This window comes from Dermacentor variabilis, chromosome 4 (genome assembly GCF_050947875.1).
Source record: "Dermacentor variabilis isolate Ectoservices chromosome 4, ASM5094787v1, whole genome shotgun sequence".
NCBI classification, from domain to species: domain Eukaryota; kingdom Metazoa; phylum Arthropoda; class Arachnida; order Ixodida; family Ixodidae; genus Dermacentor; species Dermacentor variabilis.
In genome coordinates, this window is record NC_134571.1 from 49,449,692 (window position 1) to 49,466,582 (window position 16,891).

A 16,891-nucleotide genomic window follows, 5' to 3' on the forward strand; every position below is an offset into this window, starting at 1 on the left:
TTGACCGACGGTTTAGCAAAACTTCGTTTGGACCTCTTCGATACACTGTACGGCTGAGTGTGCGCTTTACTGTGTCACTGAGCAAGGTTGACGCAGAAGGGAGACGCAGCAGACACATGAAACCGACTTCGGAGTTGGAATCTGCCAACTGGATTTGTTTAGGCATACACTAATTGGTTTGTTGTGCATGTGCAGATAAATAGGGACTCCACAAATTCCGTCATTACGACGATCTTATACCGCAGTAAGTAATGTAATTTACGTAGCCTAAATCTGGAACATCGAGGTATCTCCGGCAAGGGAATGTGCTTTAGCAGTGCTGCTTCGTCTAACCGCTCGGCGCCTCTTGAAGCAATCGGTTGCTGCTCCTCGTGCTGTCTTAAGGGAAAGTGCGTGTGAGCATAATTCTACGACATTACTTAATCTGATTGCACACTCCTGAAGAAAGCTCCTAATGACGATGACGTCACCGGTATGAGTCACTGGGGTGGCGGCACCATTCCAGAGTGCGGAATCCAAAAACGCTGGCGTTTTCTTCGATTGTCATAAGCGTTCTGTTTTGTTTGTATATTTATTTCTGCCGGCCTAACTTCGATATGTATTGTTTGGCTATACGCGAAGGAGTAGCTCGGGTCATTATATGGTGTCAGGCTCTCCAACAAGCTTCATTAACATTTTTTTAGAAGTGTGGTGCCCGGCCAACGTGTTGCCTTAAGACGTCCAAGTCAATCAGTCATGTCGCTCATGAATAGACACCAGAACGTGGCTCAGTAACTCAAAATAGGTCAGTCATTTGGTCGGTCGTAAGGTATACAATAACGCTATATTTTTTGAGCCACCACGCAGGGTGACAAATATTGCTTCACAGGATCTTTGTACCTCTGAGAATCTCCAAAAATAGCAGTAACAAGCACAATTAAATAGGTATACACGAAATGGCAAGATTCTAAATAAGGAAGCCATGCTAAGCGGCTTTGATAAATTACAGTTTACCACTTATTTATTCATGCAGGGGACGCAACGTATGCCTGCTGACGACTAATTACCTAAGCAAATTGTTTTAACCTCGCCTTAGGAACGACCGCTTCTGGTAAACAAAAACATTGGATGTAAACGTTATTTTCCTTGCATTTTTTTTTCTCCCAGGGAGCCATGGAACTTGGCCAATATGGGATGGTATCAACGCCTTCGAATGGACCATGGATAGTTCTGCGCACTTTGCCAAATGAACGCTCCGGAAGCTGATTCGCGAAGCTCCACTGTAAATAGCCCCTGCGTTAAGTCGTTCCTTTCTGTCATTCGCCGCCATTACGTGCACCATTACGTGGCAGATTACACCACCACCCTTGAATATTTGTTGTACGCATGTCCTTGTTGTGTATGTTGCGCACAAATTACGCTAGTAAACGGCCTTTCTACACCTTAATGATGTACTGACGCTAAATTTTCAACTTCATATATTTTTCTCTTTTTTTGCGGCTGATGTCAGACGGAGCGGAGCGCTCATGACATTAGGAAAAGCCTCAGGAAGTCTCAATGTACACTAAAGCATCTAGGTTTCACCTACCAAGTGTAGTTTAGCTCACGTGCCTCGAGTTGGACGAGCTGTCACACTGAAGGCCCCGTGTAGTTATGGTCACAAGTGCCCGAAGTGTCACGACGTGTCGACAACCACTCCATCGCTGGCTTCTCGTCGGATGTGCTGCAAGCACCTATAAATTATCAAGAAGGAACTGCTGTCAAGCGATTCCGGCCACAGTCGCAATCACTTTAACCGGCTGCACGATGGCTTTGGCCTTTGCCGCTGCTGCACAAGTGGAGTACAGGAAACCGTATTGAGAAGAGAAGGGGGTGATGCCGGCGGGGTCAATTATCGGTCTTGATTTAAAGCCGCTAAAATAAAAATGATAGCGTCTGCTTGCACCCTGACTTTCTGTGAGATTTATTCTTGTAGTGGTCACCGTTAGTGTTCATAAAATTTCTGGTGAACGTGCTGGATACCATTCACTTGCACTGGAACCAACAGGCAAAAAAAGGTTACATTTTAGGGTTTATCAGAGTAAGGAACGAAAAGCGCTGGCTCTTATCCTAGATCTCACATTTAGTGCTTTCGGTCATTTTACACGTAAGATCAACCAGTGTTGTCAATATTGAGCAAGGAATTCTTACAAAGAAGGCTTACCCATATTGCGCATAAATCCATCGTAGCTCGTCGTAATATCTCATACGCTCAGTTTTATCAAGCCTAGCTGTATGTCGCCGTTCACGTTAATTCGACCCATCACACGGTACCACCGACAGCACTCGGAGAAACGGCCCTCGGTTCATATCTGGCCTCCTCACCAGCTACAGATTACAGCCATTATAACACAACATTCCATCTAACTAAAAGAAACACAGACACTCAGCTCCTAGGCGCCAAAGTAATACTCAATGCAGCATCTGCTAAATCAGCAGTGCATTTACTAGCGTGTTTTTATGTTCAATGTATTTTTGCTAATACGTGTAAAGTTCAAATACATGTTATTGTATAGTGATGTCTAAACTCTAAATGCTACCGTTCAGACTCCTGCTATTTGAGATACACGTGGCGTGTGTTGGACAAAAGAAAATTAACACGCCTTCCCGGCCCTGCGAAAGGGAATGTGCAGCGAAGCTGTTGAAAACCACCACTACACCTGCTGGGAGGGGGGGGGGGGTATTCAATGCTTTATTTCTTTAGAGTAATCATAGTAATGGTACTTTTGGCAGCACGCCACCATTGGTCGTATTGCTGTACATTTTTTTTTCCTGTGCCACTTCTCGTAATCACGCTGCTCCTCCGGAGTCCCAACTATGCGTTGCCTACCCACAGTGGTGCTGCAGCAACAATGAAAGCAGTTGTTGCTCGGCTGGTTCTTTCATATATGAAAGGCTAGTTACGTAACTGTTCACGTCTCAAGCTTCCGTCGCCGCGGCAGCTTGCGCAACAGTAATCTTCATCGGGAAACGTGTGCGGGGAGCGTTAAGGGCTTCCCATTGTTGTTATGACCACCTTGTCATCAATGATGTCACTTGAATGCTTGTTTTGTGGTTGTTATTTATTCAAACGAAAGCTACAATCTATGTTGTATGCGGGACGCCAAAGAATGCATGCACTTCTCGCTTCAATAGCTGAAGGTATTTCTTCCGCGAGGACGCACCGCGAGAAATCGCGACAAAGTACAGGCTAACAGCTTCACTGTAAAAACAATGCCACTAAAGTGTGAATGCCGTGGTCCACAAGTGGTGCAAATGCGACTGTTATTTGCAAGGCTCAAAAGATGCATCCTTGCGTGGTTGATGTCAGCTGTTTTGGAAATTATCTCATATGCATAAACGAGCTTGTTTGACAAAATTGGTTGCTGAGCTAGTTGGCTCATGACCTAAAAAGAAATGGTACGGCGCTAGGCAGACTAAGACAGCATGTATATATATATATATATATATATATATATATATATATATATATATATATATATATATATAATTCAAGCAGAGGTTCTGTAGGTCCGCTGCATAGGCATAGTTGAAGAAACGAAGGTGCACACTTACGCAAATTGCATTTTTAATGTTTGCACGTTTCGGCCGTGGCACGGCCGAAATGTGAAGACATTAAGAATGCCATTTTCGTAAATGTGCCCCCTCCATTTTTTCTGCAGTATAATATATATATATATATATATATATATATATATATATATAACGTAAATTGGAGCCCGTATATGTCGTTTCTCTCACTTCGTCCTTGTCTGGTTGGCGCCGCAACCTTTGCTTTTGAGCATCTTTCCATAGCTGGCAAAGTTGCTTGTCATGGCCATCAAAAAAAAAAAAGAGAAAAGAGAACTGGCGGTTTGTGTAGACCATTTAGGTGGCAAAATATTCATCAGAACGACTGAGCCTTCGAACACTTTTCAAATAACATGTGTCGCTGACCTAGTGAAGATTGATGAACACCTACTGCAGGCACACGCTTAGCTCTCTTTCGTACTTATTTTTTGCTTGAATTCCACTTTTGAATGATGGATCCGAATTTTAAATTGCCAACGGATTTAAGTATGCCTGCCTCTGCTGGCGGCCATCTTTCTTCTCTTCATATTTCAAGGCCTATATTTGGCCGGGATCAACGAAGGCGTCATCACAGCTTTTATAGATCGTTTTATATTTTCTTATGTCGTTATGATGACCGAAATGCGGTATTCAAGTGAACTTTAGGTGCTGGAATTGACAGGTTATACAGGTTACATTTTAAACCGTCGCGGTAGAAAAACGTGGTGGTTTTACATTAGTGGCTTAAGATAGTTTTCAGAGCAAACCACTGTCGAATTACAGATTATGATATACTTCCGTTCAAGTACTATTACGGTATCTTATCAGTGACGGGTCGCCCGCTTGGAGGGTCTCTACTTTCATTTTTATCTTTTCAGATTTTTTGCGTGGATAAACGACAATAATCACAAACTGATCTTGGAAGGAGATCTTAACGATGATATATTGAGAAACTCAGTGCCACAGGCCCAGCCTGGGGAAACACTTGAAGTAAATGCGTTGGTAAATGGGATAGAGCCACAAACACGCCTATAGGGCGCGTCGACATGTATTGACACTTCTATAACAAATTGTGTAAACCGGGCATTCGATTCGAGAGGTTCCGGATCACGTATTAGTGACCATTTGCCCGTATACATGATGTAGGACTTTAGCTAACCAAGCGCGAAAATTAAGAAAAACAGTAGAATAAGAGTCCCGTTGTTTACCGTACCCTAAACCAGGCGATATTGTAGCATTTTGGTTCATTTTTATTAGCGACAGCATTCTATCTACGGCAGTGATAATGCTACACGCACGTATGTGCTGCTAACAGACGAAATTAAACAAACTTCACCGTAAGTTTTCCTTTCCCTTTCCCGTAAGGACCTTTCCCCGCGATGTCAGAAAGCCGCGACTTACTTTAGAATGCTTGAAAGCTATCTCCAATAAAAATGTGCTGTTTGGAAGTTTTCTTGGCGCAAAAGGTGACTCCAATTTACAAGCATTTAGGAAGCACGGAAATAAACGAATAGCCTTTTGCGCAGACAAGAAAAACGCTGATTTGACAACCTGCTTGATCATGAAGTATCTAGAAAGCCGGAACTTATCTGGAAGAAGTTAAATTCTTCCCTAAAAGGCTAGTAAAACACTGGTCTCACTGACATTAAAACAGAAAGCGTTACCTTTGCTAGCCTTAAGCCAACTGGCCTTCTTAACGATTTTATTGCGTCAGTCACAAACAGTGTGCATAATACTGCCTGCATGACATTTATGTCTTCATGAATCTGTCAATCGGCGTATCTGTTTTTATTCCTCAAAGATACCAACCGCACCGATATTGATGATCTAAAAATTCGATGCATCAAGTACGTGCTTGATATTATTGCTCCATCTCTAACACATGTGATCAATATAATCTTTATTTCTCGCGATTTCCAGAACCATCTACGAGTTTCTAAAGGTATACCATTATCTCCAAAGGTGGAACAAAAATAACGCCTCGAACTAGAACCCTTTCGATACGGCACATTTTTTTCTCAACGCATTGAAATGCTGATACTCATCAGATTTAATCGCTTTTTGAATCACCATTATATCACAGTGTTAGTAAAAAAAAATCTATCAAGTCCGGGCAACTTATTCCAAAAGAAATTATATTCGACTGCTTTAAGCGTCAACCTTACGTAACTGGAAGATGTATCGACTATTCAAACGCTTTCAGTCGGATTATTCGTATCATCATTTTAAATAAACGTAAAGCACTACAAATTCCGTGGAGCATTCTTTAACTCTTTCCCTACCAAGGGGAAAATAGGTGTGTTTTTGTAGGCTACGCCACATTTTTTTCTGAAGGAAATACTGCACTAAATGTTTCATGTAATACGTAAACAAAAAGCAGAATGATGCACTTTTCACGCAGAAAGGTTTTAATAACGAGATGTATGTCATAAAAAAGACAAATTCCCAGAATCAAGATTGTAGGATAAAATTGAACGAAGTTTGCAAACGCATGCTTGTATCAAAGAAAAATGTGCAACAAGAATTATGAGATATACCAAATGTATTATCTCGTCTACTAGGTACACTATCTAAAAAAAATCCCAATTTTTCATTCAGAAGGTATTCCACTGCAAAAATTTTACTGGAAGCACTACAATAAAGCGTGCAGGGCTGCGGTCGCGGATGTTACGGGCTGGTTCGCGTCGTCGTCGCTCTCAAAGTCCGACAATTAGACAGCATACGGAGACTCACTGCTGCTCGATCCATCGATAAAATCTGCCGTAGAAGCACGGAAACCACTACACCTGCGATCTTTCGAAGCGCTGCTACCGGAGGCGGCCATCTTTGCTTTCTACTTTGACGAACGCGGAACTTCGGAGCGCATTCAATAAGTACAGGCTGGCGTGAAAAAAACATCTAACTGCTTAGAAAACAAAAAATATTGTTCTCCTCCTTCACGTCCAATGGCGCAGTGTGTCCGTGAGCGGTGTAGCGGCGTTTCAAACTATCGTTAGCGGGCTAACTATGTCCAATGGGCGCGGTACGGAAAGAGTTAAACTGATGCAAATTTACCTGAGCTATTGCCAGCAGCAGGTAGAATTAATTGACTACAAATCAATCTATCAATCCATAAATAGTGGAATACCACAGCGAAGCATCCTAAGACCTCGACATTTCATGTATGCATTAATGTTATAACAAAAATAAATGAAAATATCCAATTTATATCTGATGCTGACGACACGAGTGCTTTTCTTGTTCTTTATGAACAGATTTATTTTAAGCTGAAACCCTAGCAAGTAAGGTACTCGTGAAACTGATTAGCTGAATACTGAGCACCTCGCTAACTACAGATACCTTCTTTAGAGCTAAAAACAAGGAAGGCCGCCTTGATTTCGCGCTCCTTGCCCCATCAAATATTGAGTGGTTGCTGCTGTGAAATGTCTTGGTATACTTTTTTAATGGAAACGTGTCCTGGTATTCACAGCCTTTCTCGCACGGTTGATATGATATGAGAATGTATGATAATGATATCATATGATATGATATGAGAATGTAAAACTGTTATATGATTCACTTTGCTTCTTAAAACTGTGCAACCTGTATCTTGTCTGGGGTACCACAACGAGTTCCAACAGTCTAAGGCTTCTTTGATCGCATACAAGGACTACCCGTTTGATTGTCAATGCTCGTACAATGCACACACAAGACCTAGCTGTTAAAATCCTAAACTTATCACCTGTTGTTGATATGTACGATTATATAATAATAACATGGTATAAAGAAGGCACTCAGACAGACAACCTATACTTGAAGAAACTTACTAATTTGACAGCAAGGATGAATGTCTATGACACGTGCGGAAACAGTTTTTAGTTTTCACGATGGCCTCGTACTGTGACCATGAAATCATCGCATATACATCGCCTAGTCTTTTCAAGCCACTAACATCGTTTTCCGTAGCACTGCTATTGCTTTTTCTTTCTCCAAGATTTAATGAATTTCGTTGTCGAGCAGAAAAGTATTTATTTTTTGTGTTAGTTTCTACACATTTAGTATTATATTTCACATGCATAGTTTTGTGAATGTATGTTTCTTGGAGACGAACATTTGGTTTTGCTTCTGTCAAAGTGCAATTATGGATTACAGACCCCGTCAAGTCTTTTGTGGCTTTTAGTCTGTGCCCCCCGCAATTTGTGCTTCAAATGTACCAAAATGCCGAAATGAATCAACAAAGAAAAACTGAAATGAATGAATAAAACAAGGCTGCACGGCGTCTGTGTATACCGACAATAGTTTGCCGCGTCCATACCACTCACTTTGGTTGCTGATGTTCTTAGGCAGTTATTAATTTTACTCGTGTAAGTATTTTTATCACACGCTTTCTTTATATTTGATGCAGTGTATTTATTTATAACATGTCAAGTGTTAACCTGCACGACATAGGCGGCGCAAGCTCTACCAAGCCATTGAAATTATATTGTCCGCGCTTCCATGATCTTAGATTTGAAATAAGGCTTCATTTGACTTGACTTGTTCAGGTAGTGCTACTGTATAACATTTCACGTCAATAAGCTTCTGTCTACAAAATGCGAATTACAAAGGCGAACTTCAGACTCCCTGAATCTCGAAGGAATATGAAGTTTCCGCTACTGTACCAAAGATAAACTTACCTAAAACGTTTAAATTCCGGGTCTCGTTTCTTTGCACATATTGTTGTGTATCATATCCTGTGTTATGTGGTGTGGTGTGTGGTGATGGTGGCGGTGGTGCAAGCGACAGTAGTCTGGCAGGCTGGACCGACAGTTGTATCGCCTGAGACTATCATTACGTCTCACGGTGTGAAACCTTGAGTCAATCAATTCTGTCTATTGCATAAACGTGAGCAGAATGCGCGGCTACTACTTAATTTCAAACTGTCCATGGTTCCCATAGGAAAAACTTACAGTTCCATGTGCTCGTCAGGAAATGCTCTTAGTGTTATACGGGCCTGCCTGGTCAGAGATGCGGAAAAGAATACTTGCAATGTTGGCGCTGCTATATTTGTAATCACTGCTTTTTAACGTGAATCTAAGTGCTACCTTCTGAACAAAAAGAAGTAGCCAGTGCAAATTAAAGATGCCGAAACGTGACTACATTCACGTATGTAATAAAAAAACATAGCTGTATTTGTTTTATTTTATTTAGCCCATGTTACAGTTCAAAGCGCAAGCCGAAGCGTTACAAAAGAGATGAAAGTAATAGGCGCGATCAGCATAAGCAAGACGAAGTGCTTACCGGTAAGCTTTTTTTTTTGGACTTCGCCTCCACTGAAATTCGGCTGTCATGGCAGAGACTCGAACCTACGACCTCAAGCCCATCAGGAGAGCGTGGTAGCCGCTAAGTCACAGCGGCAGCTACGGCTCAGGGGGAATATAAGGCTTGTGAGAGATACGTAAACACATGCACCAAGCGGAAATAATCTTAGATGTCAGGAGTCGCGAAATTGAAGCGTAGATGCTTGTCAAAGCACAATGAATAAGGAGAACAGATTTTCTTTAAGTACATCTTTTTTGTTGTGCAATGTGTTTCTGAAGGGGTCACAAAAAACACTCGCATATTCAAGCTGTGCTTTTACAAACGAGTTAAAGGCCAACAGTTCTTCGTAAGATAGCCCCTCCTTTAGGTGTTAGTGTATGCAAGCAGTGAATAGAAGCAAAATGACAAAAACGATCGTAACGAGAACAGTAAAAAGGGAAGACCTTTTAGTAGTGTGCTCGAGGAGTTGGGGGTATAAGCCTAGATGAAATGAAACATAGTCACCATTGTGGTGAGGGTTTGCAAAATTTTAATAATGACTGAGTCTTCGCGGAGTTTCTGGAAATAATTTATTTCCGCCTTTTCGTTTGCTTTGTGCCGTCGCTCAACCGACAACCAGGCGATTCCCCGCCAAGCGGCCATTTTTTTCCCGTGAACATGTTCTCTTAACCAACAGCATTGACCGAATTATCGCAGCGAATCGATCGGTCACATACAAAAGTAGAGTCACCGAACTATGGTTCTTGACTTACTTCCTTGAAAGAAAAAGAAATCGTACTATGATACTCTTGCTAGTATACTATGACATCATTATGGCGTATATATTTTTGAAAATTCAGTTTGACTCTCTAAAGTTACGCTCTGAACACGTTCGAGTCTTCGAGCGCATTGCGTCAAGCATGTTTTCAAGACGCTGTGGCAAGCGGAGGAAGTGTTGGTAGGCCGGCTTTTCCACTCTCCTTCGAAGGCCATAAAACGCTGACCTTTCGGCGCCGCAGCTTTTCGAGCCCGAGTACTCGGCTACGTTGATCACGAGCGCACTCCTAATCCTCTCAGCTTCCTTCCTGACGGTGCTTATAATGTGAGTTAATGGCCACCCGACGAATTTGCTAACATCCTACGCCCTGCCAATTTCCTCAGACGAAGTACGCTTGCATAGCACTCAAATGGGTTTCTCTGTACGGTGAGAAGGTTCTGCATTGTCTTCGCACGTTTTGCATGCCTCGGGGCGGTAATCGGCACCTTGGTATGAAAAGTATAGACAAAAGACGTAGAGAGCGAAAGAGAGACTCAGGGGCTCCGAGTCAAGGGCTGCGCTAAGTGGCTTCCCTGCAAAGTACCCTTCCGCATGACCTAGCAAGCACATGTCTTCCATGACTTGAACAAGCAGCGCAATAAACGAGAAAAAGAATGAGAAGACGACAAACTCTGTCTGTGGTGTTCATTGTGTTCGACTTGTCCATATTTTTGCGCTGTATTTCACATTACGGAACCGCAAGAACTAGGCCAGCTCTCAGTCATGATGCAAGCACATTGAACTGGGCCAATGTTTACATAAAGAACGCTCACAAGTGGTCTTCAATTGAATACCACCGTGCACTGCTCAATATCTGTTGCCACTCCCCTGCGAATAGTCAAATTTAACGTATAAGTAGGTTCGTCGGCGACATGGTGAAATTTGTATTTCTCCGGCCCATCAGATGCAATAGTTAAGAACATTTCCTCCAAAAGTGCGGCAACTCGACCAAGAAAAATACATGCGGGATTGTCACGGCCACGTATTTTTGTGCAGGGACATCCGTTTGAACAACGGAACACGGTTTGCACGCGCTTCAGTACATGTGAGATCTCGGAGACAAGCACCTACGTGACCCAGCGCACCGTGCCCTAAATCTCAGAAACCATGAAGTCTTCTCATACTCGTCCACACTCTCCACTCGATAGCGTAGCGCATCACGCCATGAGCGACTTTAAGCGGTTTCATGTATGTTGCGACTTTGCTATCATGCCTTGCTGACCTGCAGTTATGTGAGCTTTGTGCAGTGGTGACTGGACAGGAGAAGAGGACAAGGGGGGGGGGGGGCATGCTGTTTATGGTTTGCTCTGCCCTTCTGTACACTTAAGGTCTAATGGAAGTATAAGAAAAAGAAATTTATTATTAGCATGCTACGTTTAGTGTGCTCAGGTTAAAGCATTTTTTAGAGCTTGGTAAGATTATCAAGAAATCTTTTTTTTTTATAAAGAGAAGAAGACAACTATAGGAGGTGCGTTATTTCATCAGTTGGCCCTTGGGTACATTTAAGGCCTAATTATAACCGCGAAAGAAAGAATGTTACATATTCAGATGCTATCTTTAGTTTAGATTATTTTGCGAACTCCACGACTAAGCTTATAGCGCGTTCTTTTTTTTTTTTTCGCAGGATATACAACGGGGTTGTACAGTATACTAGAGCACCAGTTTCATTGCCATAGGTTTCGTGGTTAGAAAGCACATAACTTTGGGAATAGTTTTCACAAATTATTTCGTTTCCGAGATCGCGAGCGTTATGGTTACAAAAGGTCGGGATGTTACAAGGGGCAGTGATGTTACGGTCATGTCACGAGACCTTGCTGAAAACGGCTTAGCGCAGGGAAAGAAAGTTATCACGTGTTCGCCCATTCCGTCAGTGCAGGCAGTTTCACCACCGAGGCTTGTAAACGAGCTGGCATTGCAAGGGACGAACTTTGTTGCATGTATGCATGCATATGGAGAATGTACCATTTTTATTAAGAGTTCATAAGGAAGACACGTGCGACTATAGGGACCAAAATTATTGGTCCGCTATAAGAACGCGTGACTTGGCGAGCGAAACACGGAAAACCTAGCAGGTCGAAGGCAAAGGCAAAAGAAAGTTTCTTTTTCTTTTTTTTTCTTGAGGGCTCGTGCCACGAGGAACCCACAAAGTAACTCACCAAATACGAAGGGCGACCGACTAAGACGATAATCGCCTCTACAGCAAGAAAAGCTGTCACCGGAGTGCCTCATCTGATTAGCTTTTCTGAAACGTGTTCTGCTAAGGCAGTGGTTGTATAGGAGGGGGCAGTTCTTTGTGTTGAGAGCTTGCAAGCTCCAGAAGTGTAGCCGGATCTCGACCAGAGGACACCTACCGCATTTCCTTTTTTTTTTTTTTTGCTCGCTCAAGGGCATCAGTAACTTTGGCAATGACTGCACAATTTTTGGCATGAACAGTGCACAAGAAGGCGTGGTATCACTGTCTATGAGGTGTTTTCATCACGTTCAAGCAGCTCTGGAAGCTCCTCGAAGGCTTTCCTTGCTCACATTAACGAAGTTAACGAGTTCAAACACCTTGGAGTTACTGTCAGAACTAACCTTAGTTGGCATAATCTTATCAATATAATCTGCTCTAAAGCGCTGCGAAAATTAGGGTCCCTAAAGCGAACTTTAAAACAAGGCAGTAAAGAGTGCAAGCTTACGGCCTATAAATCACTAATTAGATCTGTTTTAGAGTATGCTTCTGTAGTGCGGTCGCCTCATCACATAAAGAATATTTCCAAATTAGAATCCATTAAAAGAAAAAGCTGTTAGATTTATCTATGGCCATTACGACCGTATGTTTTCACCGCCATTCCACGCACACGCTTTTTCACTGAACCCTTTGAAGTTTCGTCGCACGTGCGACCGTCTAATCCTGCTGCACAAAATCGTACATGGATCGTCTCACATTGAAGCGCCTACCTCCCTAGTCACAACTACTGCGCGAGTAACCCGACCTACTCACCTATCAAACATAGATTCATCCGTTCTAATAAAAAATTGTTTTAGGTTCTCATTCTTTTTCGACACACTGTTGAATTATGGAATAACTTAGATGGTCGTTCATATCCGACTAATCAATTTCGGAAAGAACCGCCTAACCATGTTAGTTGACATTTGGTGTTCATAAGTTATGTAACCCACCTCTGCTATGTGTGTGTCGTTTCTCGCAGTCTTTATCCTTCACACTGCTCGTCATTTTTATCATGAATTACCAACTAGCCCAAACCACCCTAGTTCATCTCTAAGATGAGGTAGCAATATTTGTAAATAATTAAATAAATAAAATATGAACATGCGCATTGTTGTTGCACGTGTATACCATGCGCACCGAGCACTTTGTATTCCAGACCGTTCGCCGCTGCAAGCTACGCTTGTTCCTGAAGCGTGACGCTCCTTTCTTGCAAGTACTCAGAGATACATAATTCCAATAGCAAACACAGTGAAATGCACATTTACAGCGCCCCCGAAGCGTCGCAGAGGGTCAATGTCAGAGTTCCCAGACAAGGTATATGAAGGCTCAGTTGATGTGCGACATTTGGTAGGTGACCTTCCTAAATTAAGGTTGTCCTGGATTGCGTCTGCATGCTGTTGGATGTGCATGAATGATGAACTGAGTTTAAATCAAAGCATCATTCACTCAGGGCTTAAAAAGGTCTCCTTTCGTATTGTACGGCTGACGTTCCTAGTCATACTGTTAGCATAAGAAACAGTAAAATTTTGTTGGTTTGTTTTAGATAGCCTCGGCGACAGTTCGCTTATCTTCAGAGGAGTGGCATTCCTGGGCAAACGCCGAAAAGCGATCGAAGCATCGATTGCAATAGGAAATTAGTAAACAGACATACGAAGTAAGGAAAGTAGGTTTTTCGGCCGTATAAGCTTGCAAACATTCACTTATTAATTAAATTAACAAGCATGTTGTCACGCACGCTCAAGCAAACATGAACACAACTCACTCGATGGCCGCCCATACTCGTTGTCAAAACACTGGAGTGAGGAAGCGCGGCAGCAGCAGTGAGCGAAGTGACCTTCGTGCTGCCTCTCGCTTCAGCGCGAAGTGGCAAGAACTCAGCGCACAAGAAGATATCAGCATTCGGCACACTCCGTCCCCATCGTAGATCGCCTTCAAAATAGGGCCTGCGCGGCCGCCGCTGGAGTATAACCCCTCACCCACCCCTTCCCCAATCCCCGGTGTCTGGCGCACGACGGAAGACGGCGCGCTCTCTTCCTGCTTTCCTCCCATCTGCGCGCAAGATTAAGCCCCCATCGTCGGCTCACCCTCACACGCTTTCCCTCGTACATACATCATCTGACGCGCAGCCACGTTGTTATCGCCCTTAGACTTTATACGGAAGGTCACGACGACACCGACGGCATTGACGACGGAAGAAATGAGCCTGGAGTGTCCATATAACTCCTATAGCAATAATATGGGAAAATCTCTGGGAATACCATGAAATGGGAAGACCAAACACATGTTGGATTCAGCGTCCGCGTCCAAGCGAGCTTAGGACTTTCACAGCGAGGAATGGCCTACTTTCCCAGTTTGATCAGCCCGTCAACATTTTGCATTTCCGGGTGACGACACGGATTGTCAAATACTATCTGGCCTTAGTTGTAATGCAGAGGCCTGCAGAGAGTGAGGAGCCTCGGCTAGTGGAGGCAGTAAGAAAAAACACGCATGTTAAAAATATGACGAGGGGCTCTTACATTTTTTCTTTATTCCTATAGGCAGCGCATCCTCTTGCACAATCCTGAGTTACCTGCGTAGCTGTTATCAGCTTATTCATTTACCAGATACAAAAAATCAGACAACTGCAGTTTTTAAAAATATTTAAACGTCCGCATCATCCTGTGCTGCATGCAGCTTTCGGCCACAAAAATTGACGCAAATCAAACTGAATGAAAAAAGATAAAGCAATAAACGACGTTACACGTATACACGCATTTAAGATGTATTGTTTGCAACTTAATTCTTTAAACCCTCCAAGGGGCCATGCTACCGCTTCGTAACACGCCTTTTTCGAAACCGTATGCGGTTTCCATAGTAGCTGCAAGGCACTTACAACGCGTCATCATAGTATATCCCCCAAGGACATACCGACGCTCTAACATAGCTGCGCACGTTGAGATCTTCCGTTTGAGTAACTGCGCACGGTTGCTTTCTGTATGAGGCGAAAGCCGGCACACGACTCGTCGCAATCGCACGGTTTGGTTTGTTTTTAATGTTTTTTTTTTCGTCTTTTGTTCTTCGTTAAGGAATTCGTTATAAATGGCGCGCAAACGGAGCGAGGGCACAAGCAAACAACGACAAGGACGGTTCACAGCGTCCTTGTCGTTCGTTTCTTGTATCCTCGCTCCTTTTTTGCGCCCGTTACAATGAACGGCTCTTGTGAGCCTTGCTTTTTGCTCGCCAGGATTCTGCGCAGAAACGCGAAGCAAATAGCGCCAGAGCTGTAGGAGACATGTAAAAAAGAAAAAGAAGAAACTGCGAGGTGTAACGACACGGTTTTATTGTATACTACAGAGACAGTTTTTTACGCGTGCGAATAATGGGCTTAAAAAGAAGAAGAAAAGGAAGGAAAAGAAAAAAGCACCGCGCGATATTTGAACTGTCGATGTATTGCGCAGCCACAAATAATATTCGTTCTTCTGACGCCTTTCTTTCATTAAACAGTTCGCCGTGGAGCTTATGTTTGCCGTGTTCTCTCTGGGTGTCCACTGATTACGTCGTTAAATAGACGGCATAATAAAGGCGACCGATTACGGCATGCGCATTGTGTATCACAAGAACCACCACAAATTTTACGGCAAGACCCCGGCCCTCACTCCTTAAGGTTTCTCGTGAGATACGGCAACTTACGGATGTAGTATTGTGGCTAGGATGACTTTTTGAAAGTATATAGACCCGGTACTACTCGGCAAGTGGTATTATAGCTTTAAAGCTTTTTCGATAACCCGCAGCAACGTTTCTGGCCTTAAACGGGGCTCTCTCACGGGCTGGTCATCAGTTGACGAAGAGGCAGAACAGAAATACTAGCGTTTGCAAGTGGTTGCGTTAATTTTTTTCATGTTTGATCGCGTCAGGCGGTTATGAAAAACACAAAGCAGGTATCATACTGTTGTAGTATTTCAGCTCAGTATTCAAGTACTTAACCTTGGTGGTACTTGAATTTAGTAGCAAGTAAGCAGTGGTAATAAGTAATAGAATAAAAGGCATACAAACAAGAGTCTTGAAAGACGAACAAGTATGCTTTGCCAGCTAGATTATAGAGGGCTCTTGAACAGTGACATCGTTTACGTTCCAGATGGTGCCTCACCTCGAAGAAAGTGCAAACGCCTTTGTGAAGCCTCTCAAAGAGTACGCGGACACGGAAAATAGGTACACGGGCTTCACAAGTTCAAGCACCTCTCCATAAATTGTGTGGCGCGAGGCTCGACCGGCATTGACGAGCGTTTCCAGGGAAATGTAACCACCCCCTCACTGCTGTTGCCATGGCTAGTCTCAGGGGCACAGTGACGGGTCTTTTCAAATCATTGCACGTGAGTCACTGCTACATTTATGAAAGCTCCATAAAATAAAGCTTCACTCGAACGAAATTTGGTAGGACAGTAAAAAGTAACGTTAGGCTGAACCATAGGTAAATAACGCTTGGCAGCGAGTGGAGCATTGGTAAGGCGACAAATTTTGACTGTGCGGCCCCGTGCAGTGCGTATGTGACGTTGTAGTATATGCCTCAGTGGGACATTGAGACTCTGTGTCGCCTTCAGAGGAGGTGTGACAATGCCCACAGAGACAGTTTTATATTCATTCTTCCCTTCTTTTCCCCTCGTCATCGGTTCTCCTTTACCCTTCGCCAGTACAGGGTAGCCAGAATGACAGAAAGCTGAGCTAGTTGGTAAGGATTTATTATGCAAAATAGAAGTTCGTGTTGTCCACTTCTCTACTCTTGTGTCCTGTCTGCACGCCTCACTTCTATTTTGCAGGGTAGCCAACTGCATTGGCTAACCTCCTTTTCTTTTTTATAATTTTGCCTCTCTCTTTTTCTCTCGGTAACCAACAACAACCAACACAATAAGAAATATCGGTGGTGACGCTGGCTTCAAGCTCACGCATCAACTCTACACGACGTCATAGGTTTTGACAGCATTTTTCCTGAGTCAAAACGGTTCAAATACTACAAAATACTCTGACCGCAGTGACGAAACCTGGCATTTCGGCTCTGAGGT

The 16,891-nt window shown here is 43.2% G+C and overlaps 1 protein-coding gene across 2 annotated transcripts in view; it reads left to right on the forward strand.

Moving 5' to 3' along the window:
- LOC142579098 (cytochrome P450 3A14-like) overlaps positions 1–1,426 on the forward strand; it is a 45,132-nt gene extending 43,706 nt beyond the window's left edge. For both annotated transcript variants that reach the window (XM_075688967.1, XM_075688966.1), the window contains exon 14: positions 1,147–1,426. In XM_075688967.1, coding sequence (XP_075545082.1) covers positions 1,147–1,245 — 99 coding nt within the window. In that variant the 3' untranslated portion in view covers positions 1,246–1,426. The remainder of the gene's footprint in view (positions 1–1,146) is intronic.
- The last annotated feature ends 15,465 nt before the right edge of the window (positions 1,427–16,891 follow it).